The sequence below is a fragment of the Camarhynchus parvulus genome, chromosome 1, assembly GCF_901933205.1.
Source record: "Camarhynchus parvulus chromosome 1, STF_HiC, whole genome shotgun sequence".
NCBI classification, from domain to species: Eukaryota; Metazoa; Chordata; class Aves; order Passeriformes; family Thraupidae; genus Camarhynchus; species Camarhynchus parvulus.
Genome location: NC_044571.1, coordinates 2,650,860 through 2,666,833, shown reverse-complemented (window position 1 = coordinate 2,666,833; position 15,974 = coordinate 2,650,860). Strand labels below are relative to the sequence as shown.

Below are 15,974 nucleotides of genomic sequence, written 5' to 3'. Positions count from 1 at the left end.
GTAAATAATCTTTTAAGAGCAACTTAAATGCAATTCTTCATATTATTTACATTTAATATAAATACAGATGATTTATATAATCTGAATATAAATTGTCATTATTGTTCCCTAACCTTTAATCTGCAACTGTGAGTGATTCCCCAAAAACCAGAATATGGCCTGCAAGCCACTAGAACCCAAAATCCAAGTGGGACAGAGTAGGAATAAAACCAATAAATTCACATGCAAGACCTGGCTTCCCTTTCTCTGCTCAGGAATTAAAATCATGCCAGGAACCTGAACCAGACACTCCTAAAAAAAGGAGTCAGTCTGCAGCAAAGCCACAAAAATAACCTGATAATCTCATGTAATCTAAATACATAGATTGTATAGAATCTGAATATAAATTGTCATTATTGTTCCCTAACTTTTAATGATTCCTGTGAATGCTTCCCCAAAAAACAAAATATGGCCTGTAAGCCACTGGAACCCCAAATCCAAGCAGGAATAAAACCAATGAATTCATATTCATTCTCTGCCTATGAATTAAAATCATTCCAGGAAGCTGAACCAGACACTCCATAAAAATACAAAAGGAGTGAGTCTGCAGCAAAGACACAGAAATAACCTGGGAGAGCATCCTCAGAGCAGCTCAGGGATGGATTTTGGGAGAGGCTTCCCGGGCAGCACCGCGGCGCTGCGGCCAGCAGAGGGGGGCGGCAGCTCGGGAAAGGCTGCGCTGGAATCCTGCAGCGCCAGGCTGGGAAAATCCCCATTTCCAGAACCCAAATCCCCATTTCCAGAGCCCAAATCCCCATTTCCCGAGCCCAAATCCCCATTTCCTGAGCCCAAATCCCCATTTCCCGAGCCCAAATCCCCATTTCCAGAACCCAAATCCCCATTTCCTGAGCCCAAATCCCCATTTCCAGAGCCCAAATCCCCATTTCCCGAGCCCAAATCCCCATTTCCTGAGCCCAAATCCCCATTTCCAGAGCCCAAATCCCGATCTCCCGAGCCCAAATCCCCATTTCCTGAGCCCAAATCCCAATCTCCCGAGCCCAAATCCCCATTTCCTGAGCCCAAATCCCCATTTCCAGAACCCAAATCCCCATTTCCAGAGCCCAAATCCCCATTTCCCGAGCCCAAATCCCCATTTCCCAAGCCCAAATCCCAATCTCCTGAGCCCAAAACCCTGATTTCCCAATCCCAAACCCCGATTTCCCGAGCTTAAATCCCCATTTTCTGAGCCCAAATCCCCATCTCCCGACCGCAAATCCTGATTTCCCAAGCCCAAATCCCCATTTTCCAAGCCCAAATCCCGATTTCCCAAGCCCAAATCCTGATTTCCAGAGCCCAAAACCCAATTTCCAGAGCCCAAATCTCTATTCCCAAGCCCAAATCCCACTTTCCAGAGCCCAAATCCCACTTTCCAGAGCCCTCTGGAAGGGCTCACTCTTTCAAAGAAGTTACTTATAGGGCATCCAAATGGGCTGTTTTAGGGCACCCAAAGAAGTTACTTTTGGGGTACCAAATGAAGTTTTAGGGCACCCTAACAGTTTACTTTTAGGGCACCCAAAATAGTTATTTTTAGGACACCCAAAGATGTTATTTTTAGGGCACCCCAAGAGGTTATCTTAGGGCACCCAAAGAGGTTACTTTTAGGGCACCTAAATGGGGTGTTTTAGGGTACCCAAGAAGTGACTTTTAGGGTACCCAAATGAGTTACTTTTAGGGTACTCAACGAAGTTTTAGGGCACCCAAACTGTTTGCTTTTAGAGCACCCAAATAGGGTATTTTAGAGCACCCAAAGAAGTTACTTTTAGGGCACCCAAAGAGGTTTCTGGGTACCCCAACAGTTTACTTTTAGGGCATCCAAAGAGGTTATTTTAGGGTACCCAAAGAAGTGACTTTTAGGGTACCTAAATGAGTTATTTTTAGGTTACCCAAAGGAGTTTAAGGGCACCCAAAGAGTTATCTTTTAGGACACCCAAAGAGTTAACTTTTAGAGCACCCAAATGGGGTATTTTAGGGCACCCAAAGAAGTTACTTTTAGGGCCCCTAAGTTACTTTTAGGGTACTGAAAGAAGATTTTGGGCACCCTAACAGTTTACTTTTAGGGCACACAAAGAAGTGACTTTTAGGCTACCTAAATGAGTTACTTTTAGGGTACTGAAAGAAGATTTTGGGCACTCAAAGAGTTTACTTTTAGGGCACCCAAAGAAGTTATTTTTAGGGCACCTAAATGAGTTATTTTTAGGGTATTCAAAGAAGTTTAAGGGCACCCAAACAGTTTGCTTTTAGGACACCCTAAGAGGTTATTTTAGGACACCCAAAGAGTTTACTTTTAGAGCACCCAAATGGGGTATTTTAGGGCACCCAGAGAAGTTACTTTTAGGGTACCTAAATGAGTTACTTTCAGGGTACTGAAAGAAGATTTTGGGCACTCAAAGGGTTTACTTTTAGGGCATCCAAAGAAGTTATTTTTAGGGCAACTAAAGAGGTTATTTTAGGACACCCTAACAGTTTAATTTTAAGGCACCCAAATGGGGTTTTAGGGCACCCAAACTGTTTACTTTTAGGGCACTAAAGAAGTTATTTTTAGGGCACCCAATGAAGTTATTTTAGGACACCCTAACAGTTTACTTTTAGGGCACCCAAATGGGGTGTTTTAGGGCACCCAAAGAAATTATTTTTAGGGCACTCAAACAGTTTGCCTTTAGGGCACCCAAATAAGTTACTTTTAGGGCACCCAAACAGTTTGCTTTTAGGGCACACTAAGAAGTTATTTTTAGGGCACCCAGTTAGATTACTTTTAGGGCACACTAAGAAGTTGGTTTTAGGGCACCCAAACAGATTATTATTTTTACATCTGTACCCTAGCAGGTTATTTTAGGGTACCCAAGCAGGTTGGTTTTAGGGCACCCAAACAGTGACTTTGAGGCTGTGGAAAGCTGTGGCACCCAGGCTGTCCCAGTGCTCCAGGCTGCTGATGTTGGGACATTCCAGGAAACTGAAGCTCCCAGACCCAATCCTTGTCTGTCTGACTGCATGGGAGCCACTGCAGGGAGAGGATCCAACCTTAAAGGATCAAACTCCCTCAATCTGCCTGAAGTCACCTTTTTCCTCCTCCTGTTTTTATGGATGTATTAAAATCAAACTATCAAGGATTCTCCAACAGGCAATTCCTTTTGCTGCATATTAAAGTCAGGATTTTCTGGATGATAAGCTTTGGAGAAAGTGAGGCTCAGGGGGGACCTTGTGGCTCTGACCAGGGCACAGGGACAGGAGGAGAGGGAACAGGCTCAGCTGGGACAGCAGCAGGAATTTGCCCATGGAAAGGGAGCTCAGGGTTTGCTGCCCAGGGAGCTTTGCAGTGCCCATCCCTGCAGGTGTGCCCTGGAGGTGGCACTGAGTGCTCTGGGCTGGGGACAAGGTGCCCACGGGGCACAGCTGGGACTCATCTGGGAGATTTTTCCCAAGCTAAATCATCCTGGGATTCTGTGGTATGAACTGGCAAAGACAGAAGTCACCTTCTGTGACCAAAGAGAGTTTGCCATTATAGAAGGCTGCTCTGTGTTAGAAGCTCTACAAGGAGATGACACAAAAAGCAGTGGCATCCCAGCAGAGGAATGAAACAACCACCTGAAGATGCTTCCAACAAGGTTCCTTTCCAGAATTGACATTTACAGGACAGAACTTTATCTGGATAAAAAACTTTTATCAAGGCCAGACAGAGGTGGCAGCATATTCATGGCAATGCCTGGAATAAAAAGGATTCCTGTAGGAATGCCATAAAGACAGAATCTGTAACATGCAGGGATCAATGGGACACACACCCCCAGATGTTTGCAGATCACATCTGGAGAGAAAAGCACAAAGCCTTTAACCACAGAGGTCAAGGTTTTTATAAGAAAAAAGATATTATTTTTTAATCAAGATGAGCCAGAGCTGTAAAAGGGCAATCCAAAAGAAAGTGCCCAAGGAATTCATTCTGCAGAGAGACCATGTCCAGAGCAGATGATCTGGGCCACCAGCAGGAAGATCTCAGCTGGATCTGGCTGTGCAGATAAAATCAGAAATGCACTGCAAAGACAAAAAGTCTTGGAGAGTCCCCACAGAGGCTCAGACAGAACCTCCACTCCAAGCAGGAGCCTGGTGAGGAGAACTCTTGGTGGGACTGGGTGATGGGAGAAGCACAAGAACCCGAGGGAGGAAAGAGGCAGGGAAGGGAAGCAGTCAGGAGGCTTCAGAAAGCTGGCCACCATCGAAGCCAAGAACATTAATTCTATAAAACTGTGTTGGTGGTGCAAAGACAGCTTGATTGCCATGGCCAAGGTGATTATTTCCTCACATGGATGATGTCCATACAACCTAAAAATCTTTGAGTTTGTTTCTGAAGTGCCTTGAAAGGATTCAGATGCAGCTTTTCTTGACTGATCAGCCTCATTGCAGAAGTTTTGGGAGACTTTTAACCCAAAAAAGCTCACATAAAATGCCTCTGTAGATCCTCAAGCTATATATTATTATATAGGAGATTTCCTCTTCTTCCTGGTTGGCCCTCAGGAAAGGAAACCCATCCTTGGCATCTCCATTCACTTTGCTCCAGCCACTGGAGCTCTCCAAATCCTGGCCATTCTCATCCCCTCTAATCCTTTCCTCCTCCTGCCAAAGCATCTTCCCACAGCCCCAGAGCATCTCCTCATGGTTCTGGAGACTTTTCTGCCTAAAACATCTTGAGCAGCAAACACACTTCACCTCCACCCTCTTCAGTGAAACATTCCTCATCAGTCTGCACCAAATCTTCAATTTCTGACTTACAGGCTTTGTTGGAACCCATCTGCCCTTATGTTTCCACAACTGGGCTATGGAATTTTTAAAAACCAACAGAATTCCCATTTATCCAGAGCCACAGAAGCTCTTGTGGCTCCTGGCACTCTGGAGTTGAGGAGCTCCTCCAGCAGTCCTACCTACTCAAATAAAATCTATTTTGTGCAAACTTCTGTATTCCAAATACACCAACCAGTGACTCTGCATCAAAACTGCCCATTAGGATAAGTAATAAAGCAATCAGCTGCTAACAAACACCCAAAAATTTAAAAACAGTTATTATTTGAAAAAGAGCTTTGCACAGTTCTCCACTTGGCCAATCTTTCTCTCCCCTTATGTAAAAAAAAAAACATTACAAGTAGAATAATCCTAATAAATGTGTTCCAAGAGTTTAGAAACAAGTTTAAAAACTTTTTTTTTTGAAGTTATAGTATCCATATATATACACATATATAGATATACACATATATATGTGTATTACATACATATATACATATATATGTACATAATATATACATATATATTATATATATGTAATATATATTATGATACATAATATGTAATATATATTATGTATTATAATACATATATGTGTATATACATATACATGTATTATGCATATAATATATACATATATATGTATATTTATTATATACATGCAAATGTATATATTATGTATTATAATACATATATATATTATATACATATACATATATATACACACACATATATATACACATATATACATGCACACACACATATATAGATATATAAAAATATAAAATATATAAAATATAAATAGTTTTAAATATACTGTTGTATGTTAATTCCATCCTTACAGAGTTGGGAGTTAATTAGTTTAAAAAACTCTTATCAAGGAGAAATGCCCTGATCCTGTAATTGATGGTTGGATAATGCAGGGACAGAGAGGGATGTTTCACAAGGGCTCAGAGGGACAGGACATGGGGGGAATGATCCGAAACTGAAGGAGGGCAGGGCTGGATGGGATATTGGGCAGGAATTGTTCCCTGGCAGGGTGGGCAGGGCTGGGATGGAATTCCCAGAGCAGCTGGGGCTGCCCCTGGATCCCTGGCAGTGCCCAAGGCCAGGCTGGACACTGGGGCTGGAGCAGCCTGGGACAGTGGGAGGTGTCCCTGCCATGGCCAACTCGATCCCTAAAGGTCCCTTCCAACCCAAATGAGTGCACAACTCCCCATTCAAGAGCTGCCAGGTGCAGAAGGAGCCCTGGCCCATACCTGGTTTGTCAGGGGGAGTGGCTGCTCGAGCTGCTCAGCGTAGGATAAGGCCGAGACCTGCTGGTCACTGATGCTCTGCTGCCGCCGGTCACTGTACTGCTGATGCGAATGGGACATCTGTCCAGCCATCTGAAGGCCAGCAGCATGGAATGAAAACGATGGTGCAAGCCGAACAGATGAAGGTTTGCATGCTGAAGTCTCTCCTCCTGCAAAGACAAGGACAGGGTTAAGCAGGGTGTGGGGTGAGAATCTTGCCCTGTGTTCAGAGTCCTGGATCCCGGAGCTCATCGGCACCCGGGGATGTCACACGTGGGGGATTCCACAGGGAGGGATCCCAGAATTGTCCTGCAGGGCTGGGCAGGGACTTCTCACAAGGATACAGGGAATGGCCTTAAAATGAGAGAGGGCAAGGCTGCCCCAGCCCTGGGCCCAGCGCAGGGAGGAGCTGGAGCTGCTGCAGAGAGCCCAGAGGAGGCTCCAGGATGAGCAGAGGGATGGAGCAGCTCTGCTGGCAGGAAAGGCTGGCACAGCTGGCATTGTTCACCTGCACAGGAGAAGCTTTGGCCTGAGCTCAGGGTGGCCTTGCAGGGCCTGCAGGAGCCCCAGGAAAGCTGGAGAGAGACAATTTCCAGGGGATGCAGGGACAGCACACAGGGAATGGCTTCAAACTGAATTGTTCCCTGGCAGGGTGGGCAGGCCCTGGCACAGCTGGGGCTGCCCCTGGGTCCCTGGAGGTGCCCAAGGCCAGGCTGGAACAACCTGGTCTGGTGGAAGGTGTCCCTGACCATCAGAACTCCACCTTTAAAGGTTCCTTCCAACCCAACCCATGCTGGGACTCTAATCCTGAGCATCCCTTTTCTCACATCTCCCCCTGGGTGTCACAGCTCAGTCAGAATTTGACAGGGGTTATTCCAAACACACAAATTCTGTGTATGGATTCCAAAAAGCCAGGAAAACACACAAGTTCTGCCCTTCAGGGTTGCTCCCAGCAGCTTTCTGGACTGACTGTAGCACAGGAAAATCCAATGTCCAGCCTCAGCAGCTCATCTCTGTTTGGGGATAAGGATCAGGGGTGATGATGGTGGGACTGGGATGATCCCAAAGGGCTCTTCCAACCCTGGTGATTGCCTGAATCCCTGATTCCCTGAATCCCTGGTTCCCTGAATCCCCAATTCCCTGTCCTCTGTGTTTCTGCCTCCCTACAAAGCACAGCAAACAAAGAGCAGCTGCAATCTGAAAGCAGAATTATCACTAAAGATTAAATTTAGAAGGAAGGTGTTAAACAGCCAAGCACCTGACCAGCAAAGGGAAATCCCCACTTCCTTTACAGTGCAAACCTTGCAAGAAAACACAAGCACTAGAAAACAGTAGATGAGTACAGCCAAGATCTGGCTTTCTTAAAAATAACTCTGTCAAAAGAAAACTAAAATATTAAAATTGATACTGCACATTGACTCAACACCTATCAGGGCAACAGAAGAACTGCATGGATGGAATCAAACACCATTTTACATTGATTGTATTAAAATAATAACCTTTTTAAGTTAGCATTGCACAAAAAATTACTTTGAACTCTTCTACAAAATGTCCATTAAAAACTGAGAATCAGAGTTAATCTTCCATCTCTACAACTTGGTGGATTCAGTGAACATTTCCTTTTCAAGATTCACTGAACACTCCTGTGAGAATGGCTGAACATATGTAAGACATCATCCAGTATCTCTACTTTTTGCTCTTTTAATTTCCGAGGTTCTGCTTAACCTGAAAAAAAATCATAATCTCACTTAGCAACATCATGGTGACTGAAGTAAAAGTCAAAACAATATTTAAATCAGAGAGTCAAAAATACCACTAATTCTGAAGTGCAGAGCCAGTTCCTTTCAAAGGTTTCAATCTTGTATTTTCTTACCTCAGGCCACAGGTTCCCAACAGAGAGATAACCTGGCCAATTACATAACTTCATAAACACAAATTTTATTTTCAAAAATTCTGCCCTTCCATGTGTTCCTCAAAAAGCAGAAAGCTCAAATATATAAACCTCAGAATTCTGACACCGTGGGGTTCTCATTTACTCCACAGGATCTTCTGACACTCCAAAAATCACAAGTCTGAGGATAAACTGAACAATGCACTACACACATTTAAAATAAAGTAAAAATGCAAAGTAGAAGAGTGTTAAAAGTGTAATTAGCCCACAAAACAACAGTTGTCATGTAATACAAATGTTGAATGTGATGTTTTGGTTCAGCTGGAAACTTTCCCTGCTTGCAGACTTTTTCCTCCCAAGTCCACCTGCACCCAAATCTGTAATTTTGATTTTTTAGTGTAGAATTTTTTTTTGAGATTTGCTGTTTGTGAGTAACCAAGAGGTCCCTGTTGGCTTGGAGGACAGCCCCACACCAAATGTGACACCACAAATCCAAACTGTGTCCAACAAGGACCTTCTTAACCAGAAGCACAAATGGTTCCACAGCAAATCTCAGAGAAAAGGACAAGATCAGAGCCTGGCAGTGTGATGATGATGTGAAGGATGCCAAGGGGATGGATGGGAATTGGCCAACTCATCCCCCTGTTCCCATCCCAAATGGAAAAGGATTTGAGCCACCCCTGGAATGGGACTGACCTCACCCACCTCAGCAGCCCTGGGGCAGAGCTTTGGGAGCTGAAATGCAGCACAAGGAGCAGCAGCCAAGGAATTCCATCCCCTGGGGCTCCCACCAACACCCACCGGGGCCCTGATGGGATCCCTGCCCTTGCCACATCCCAGCCCTGCTCCTGAGCCCTCAATCCCATCCCAGCACAGCTCAGCCCCAGGGAACACTCCTAGAAACACTGGTGACACAGCAGGGGAAGGAGGGGAAAGAAGGACTGGCTAGAATAGAAATCCTGACCTCCTTTAGTTTTAGGTCGAGGAGTCGCTCCAGAAATAGGGACATTTGTGACAGCCATTAATTGAGGCTCACACAGCCTCTGGTGGCTCTGAGATTGGTTTTTGGCTCAGCTGGAGAGCTCCAAACATCCAAAAAATTCAGGGATCTGCAGACCACCAGGGCAGGGCTAAAATCCACCAAAACTTGTTCCCACAGCACATCCAGAACTAGATGGCTCTGAGATAATTTTGCCTCATCTGGAGAGCTCCAGACATCCAAAAACATCAGGGATCTGCTGAGCACCAGGGCAGGACTAAAATCCACCAGCACATCCAGAACTAGATGGGTTCCCACAGCACATCCAGAACTAGATGGGTTCCCACAGCACATCCAGAACTAGATGGGTTCCCACAGCACATCCAGAACTAGATGGCTCTGAGATAATTTTGCCTCATCTGGAGAGCTCCAGACATCCAAAAAAAATCAGAGATCTGCTGAGCACCAGGGCAGGACTAAAATCCACCAGCACTTGTTCCCACAGCACATGCAGAACTTCCACAAGGTGCAGTAAATCATCAATTTTCCTTTTTAACCACTACGAGTTCAAGTGATCACACCTTGTAAAGCACCTTGGGAAGAAAATGAAGTTAAAAAACTCCCAAACATATGCCAAGATGTCTAAGCATGAAGCACATTAAGGGAAAAGATTATGGATTTGGAGTGGGCAGAATTGTCTTACAAATAGGCCTTACCTAATGTTAGTTCAGGGGAGGCATAAAAATACCCACCTTGATTTGTATTTGCACTCAAAAGAGGCTCACAGAACTCTCTGAAAATAGACACACTGCAAAAATGGATCCCCTCATACAGGAGAAGGTTTATTTCTTAAAGCATCATCTCAACACAGTGGAGGAAGTTCAAGAATGTATTTATTTGTTTATTTGGGGAGGATGGAAAATACTTTTGTCATTGAAAATAGCTCTGTTTTCAATGGATATTTTTTTCAAATGGATTTTTGGGGCCTCCCCATCCTTGGAAGTGTCCAAGGCCAGGCTGGGACAGTGGAAATTATCCCTGCCCATGGCAGGGGGTGGCACTGGATGATTTTAAGGTCCCTTTCAACCCAAACCATTCTGTGATTTTATGATTTTTCCAAGCAACAAAGAAATTATTAACTCCAGACATAACAAATATTTGAGATTGTGATTATTGAGGAGTCTATGAATGAACTACAACTGGTGTAATATTGGAAGTTTGTGTAAATTTTTAAATTTTTGCACAGATTTTTAAGAACTCCATGCAGATTCGATTTCCTCTCTCATCCATTTGAGATCCTGTTATTCCCATTTTGATATCAGTCCACATAACTCATTTAGACACTAAACCTCCTCCCAAAAAAAAGTATTTTTGGTGGTAAAACACATCCCTGGCCTTCCCTTTCAGCTACAGCGAGGCATAAGCATCCACTGAGTGATGGGGAAGAGCTGCAGGTGACTGAGTGATCCCAAGAGTGCATCAACAACCCAGAAAAAATCAGTGGATTGTAAATTGGATTGTAATCAGTGGATTGTAAATTGGATTGAAATCAGTGGATTGTAAATTGGATTGAAATCAGTGGATTGCAGCCAAAGCCCAACTGACCACAGCACTGGGCAACCTCCAAAGGTCTCTTCCAGCCTGAAGGTTTCCATATTTCTGTGACACAAAAGTCAGCACAAAGTGAGTTTTCTCTCTGGATCAGGAGTTGTTAGAGTAGCTCCTCTGCTGGGTGGGACTGCACCTGAAAATCCCAACAGTGATTCCAAGGTTTCTTTGCATTCCTGTCACCCAGCTCATTAAAGATCTACTTTGCTTCTCAAAGTATCTTTGTGACTCTCTTTGTCCCTCTGTCAAACCTCAGTGTTCTATTGAGGAGTATTCATAGTGAAATATAAAAAAGGAGGCAAAGTCAGACAAAAACCATTAGAGCATTAAAAAAGTGACATTTCCTTAACATCTCTTCCTACTTCTCACCTCACAGTTAAAAATCAGCCCCCAAAAAGTGACAGTTTGGACCCTGTGAGTGATGCAAATCTGCCTTCAGGACTGACAAAGCATCTCCCAAGCGCAGCAGCAGCAGCAGATCTCGGTTCTATGACATGATAAAGAGTTATCTTGCTGATAACAGAACCTCTGCAACAGCCTTAAAACACTTCCCTGCCTGCTGATGGTTGTGCAGGATGAAGCAGGTAAAAGCAGTGTAAGTCTCATCAGCATTTAGAAGTTTAAATGCAGGAATTCCTCAAGTTTGGAAGTGTCCAAGGCCACGCTGGACAGGGCTTGGAGCAGCCTGGGATAGTGGGAGTGTCCCTGCCCATGGCAGGGGATGGAATTAAGATGATGAATAAAGTGTGAAACTTCCTCTGCACAATTCACCTGCCATTCTCTTCGCCTTGCTACAACTTTTCTTCCTTGTCTTCAACATTTTCCCTCCTAAGATCATTGCTTAGACCCAAAATGTTGTGAGCTTCTTCCCCTGCCTCTGCCTCCCATCCCACCCTCCCTTTCTCAGCCACGTGCAGCCATTCCCTCTGCTCCCTCTCAGGGATGTGCTGGCAGCTGAGTGAGAACCTGCCAGAAAACACCACCAGAGAATAAAAGTGTGAAGTGTCTCGTTGGCCACAAAGGATGTTCTGCTTCCCACACTCGGAGCTCAGCAGCCGGTGGGACCACACCACAGAACAAGCACGGTTCTGACTGAGCAGGACAGGGTCAGACTTTAAATCTTTTTGTTTCCAACCCCTGCTAAACCACCCCAGGTGAAGGCAAGCACTTCTTGTTGCTTTTTTCTGTGTTTACGTTAGTGATGTGTGTGAAAAATGCGTATTTTGTGATTGGCTTTTTGCAAATATTAAAATGAATATTGTAAGTGTTGTGTTAGAAAGTAATGCTGGATTAATTATCTTAAGTAGTGTGTTAAATATGGTTTTAGGTTCTAACAAAATGTTAAAATAGAAACGATGCTGTGTAGGATACTTTTTTAAAGAAAGTACTCGCAGCAAGATAGCAGCCACAGGACAACTGAATCTTTCAGACAAAAATAATTAATTGCTCTCTTATCAGGAGAAATGAACTTCTTCCCACCTCGAAGGCGCTGTCAGGATTCAGAAGAAGAAGCTGGCACTGCCCAGACAGAATCCTGTGTTTGAATGGAATTTGTGCATCACGTATGAAGTGTATGAATATGCAACAGGCTGTTGTTTTTAAGGGTTAATCCTCTGTTATCGTGGGTCCTTTTTTGGGCTTGTGCTGCCCAGAAAAAGGTACCTGGACATCCATAACTCTTTGTTTCTATTGTCTCATATTGTCCTAATCCAAATTGTCCAAATTATTATTACTCTAATTGTAATTGTATTACTATTTCCATAACCATTTTATTACTATTAAATTTTTAAATTTAAAAAAAAGTGATTGGCGCTTTTCACAATGTGAAAACCACCCAATGTCCACTCTAAGAAAATCCAGTGTTAGCTGGGGAATTGTACAACCCTCTCCCTTCACAGAAGATTATTTTGCAAAGTTCATTGTTTTGCAGAGTTCTGGTCAACTTTATTTTTCAACATCTCTGCTTGGAGAAGCTCTCAGCACTCACGAGCACTGTGACAGCTCAGCTACTGAAGAGTGTCTGGAGAAAGGGGGCAGATCCCTGCTCTACACCCAACCACCGGTGAGGTGCATCAGCACATCCTGAAACAGCCAGGGAGCAACCAGCAACAAGCCCTTGGATCTGAGAACTCTCTGCTCAAACAAAGCCACGCTGCAGACGAGTCAGACCTGGCAGAGTTCTGCCTGGGGACGGCAGGGTTTGGAACAATCATCTCTCAGGCAATGAGCAAACCCCGAGCTGAACTCTGTGTGACCTCCCGCCGCCCTGCCCTGCGCATTGTCCCCACGCGGGGCTTTGGAGTGACAACGTGGGGGTGCAGGGACCTCACTCTGCTCGGTCCGGAGTGGGAAAAGCTGAGAGAACCCAGGGAACAAAGGGAAATTACCTGTGGCAGCTCCCGGAGAACAATCCCGTTATAAATATCCTCCAGAGGAGGAACTTTATTATTGTGGGGGGATTATTAAGAATGGCTGCTTCACAAGTTCTCCTACAATAACCATTCAGCCAACTTCCCCGTACAGAAATGCCAAACACTGCTTGCCCTGAGAGCAGAATGGAACCCTAAACTGAGAAACAACCCGCAGGGTTCCTCCTGCTCCTGCTCTTCCCTACTGGCCAGAGCTGCAGGGAGGTCACAGGGCTCAGGAGGTGACACCAAACTCCATCTTTTCCCAGCCTGGAGAAAAAGTAGGCCAGGAGCAGGTTCATGAACTGCTGTGCCACTGCTGAGCCTGTCTTGGCCAGTTCCTTCCCTGCATGAGCTGCAGCAGGAGGTGGACTTTGGGCAGGACTTGTGGTTTGTGCCTTTTGTGCAATCAGAGAACTCCAGTTCCCTTTCCTGGTGAAAAACTGGAGCTCAGACCTGTCACAGGGAAACGCTGTGGGAAAAATCTACCAAAAAAAAAAAAAAAAAAGCCACTTCAAAAATAAAAATCTGGTACCAGAAGGACTGAATGCTGCTGCTCATTGTAATTCTCCCACTACAAGAGAAAGAAGTTTCTAAACTCATTTAATCCACTGGCAACACAGTATATAAATCTGAGTTTTGTTAACTTATAAATATGACTTTGAGTACACTCCGGAGAATCTTAGAACTGAGAAAATGTTGTGAAAGTGAAACCACTTTTATTTTTTTAATAAATGAAGCCCGAGATTGCCAAAATTCTCAGTTAAAACCTACAGGAAACACAAGCACTCTGAACTTCCAAAGTCCAAACGAAGCTCTGTGAGACCTCTGCTTTTCCATTTCTGCCCTGGAGAAGCACCTGCTTGAAAGCACAGCTAAAAAACCACCTGGAATTCCACAAGGAAACAGGAAACTGAATGGACTGAAAACCCACTAAAATGAAGAGAACTGTGCCCAGAAATCAGGAAAGCCCAGAATCCTTCCCCAGCTTTAATTCTGTGCCTCCATGTCAATAAGTTATGATTCTGTTTAGCTCCATGAATGCCCTGTTTGTTTTAGGGGCAGAATGGAAGCAGTGCTCGCTGAATAGGTGGCCATACAATAGATCTTTTGATTTGCATTGTGTTTAACATAATATCCCTTGCCACTCTTCAGACTGCGCTCCAAATAAAATTATTCCTGGCTGCTTATATATTCTATAGAGTGCTCATTGTTTCTGCATCCTCAGAATTCACAAACAATCGTTTCCTTCTGTAGAATTCTGGATTTTCTCCTGCTCTGCAGAAAAACATCCAGACATGGGATAAACACCAAAGGGCTCCATAATTTCCATTTTTGTACTTTGCAAAGGCAAGGGGCACATCCTAGCAGGTAAATCTGTGTTTTACAGAGCTCCACAGAGGAGCAGCTTTGAGGTTAGGTAAAAAAAGCTCCTTTTTGACCTTTGTGATTCTCCAAGAGAGGATATCCCAGGGTTTAGAGAGGAAATGACTGCACACACACCAACAGAGCTCATAGGGAAGCTTTTCCCCTTTTCTACCACACTTCAAGTTCTTCCCAAGTTTTCCTGCCACACTGGAACTCTGTCCAGCTGCTCAGGAGCACTGGTCAAACTCAAGTTCTTTGGCTGCTGATTCACCCCAGCGTGTATTTGTTTATTTAATGACAAATCAGTGAGGGAAACAATATCTCAGCAGTCAATACTTTATTACTGAATGATTATTAACCTGTATTTCAAGAAGAGACCTAACTTTTATTTTAAAACTGACAAATGAAAATTATCCAAACCCACCGATATTGGTGAAAATGTGCCAAGGTTCAGGTTCTGAGGCTTCTTTTTTTGTCTCCCCCAACAAATTCATGTGTAATTTATGATCTCATGCAATTATTCTAAGGTTTATAATTTTTCTAATTGAATGAAAAGCCTGCCGTTAAAAAGAGGGAATATAAAGGAGAGAGGGAAATGGAGATAAAGATTTTTTGTGATCGTGGTGAAAGTTCAAAGACTCACAGAAACAATAATGTTGGAAAATACCTCCAAGATCATCAAGTCCAACCTTTGACCAAACAACTCTTAAAGAAGAAATAAAGATTGAAGTATGAATATTATTCCAAACACGGGTTTTCCAATAATTACTCAACACCAACCAGCTCTGCATCTTTAATCCTGCTGAAAGACCTGCCCCTCTGTTCCGAGTGAAAACCACAAATACAAACAAAAAATTCTGTCAAATTCAGTAAATAAGGAGAAAAATCTTTTATAAACCACTGTAATCTCCTAAGACAGCAGAAATTTAGGGACACAAAGTTTAAATTGACATGATTTTATCCCTTAAACATGCTATAAAAGAACCTCGAAACTGATTCTTCAGAAGGCTTCAACCAAACTCCAAGTACACACAATTTTTATTAAGTCTAAGCTTTTTGTTCTAGAAATCACTAAGTTTCTCTAAGAAAATGTTGGCTTTATCCAAGAAAAACTAAATTTCCCTCTGCTGAACCTGAAGTTTGCTGAAGAGTTTAGAAAACAGTAAAAAAAATCCGATTTAACCAAAAATATGCCGGTGACAGGAATTCCCACTATTACTAACAAATGCTAGATGGTATCAAACCACGGATACATATTGATACTTATGTGAAAGAAAAGGGGGAAAAAAGGAAAAAATAGGGAATGTAGCTGAATTTACGCAGGTAAACAATTCATTATCCTTACAGTCAGTTTTAATGAGTTTGAAGGAGAGAAGTTATGGGAAAAAATACAGGAATTGGACACCGAGGAAGACAGAGGGAGGGAGAGGGAACAGGACTGAGGAAGGGAAAGTGATCCATGACTGAACAGGAGAAAAAGCTGCTTGGGAAGGCAGGGGAAGGAAAAAAGGACAGATACAGATGCAGATTTAAGCAGCAGAATATATTTTAAGCTCAGATTCCCCAATATTCTTAGACAGGAATGATATTTGGGACAGAAAAAAAAAAACAGGACTCAACTT

At 43.5% G+C, this 15,974-nt stretch overlaps 1 protein-coding gene across 2 annotated transcripts in view; it reads right to left on the bottom strand.

Moving 5' to 3' along the window:
- Nucleotides 1–15,974, bottom strand: part of DYRK1A (dual specificity tyrosine phosphorylation regulated kinase 1A) — a 78,078-nt gene that overhangs the window by 17,560 nt on the left and 44,544 nt on the right. For both annotated transcript variants that reach the window (XM_030970910.1, XM_030970843.1), the window contains exon 3: nt 6,063–6,268. In XM_030970910.1, the coding sequence (XP_030826770.1) occupies nt 6,063–6,268 (206 nt within the window). The remainder of the gene's footprint in view (nt 1–6,062; nt 6,269–15,974) is intronic.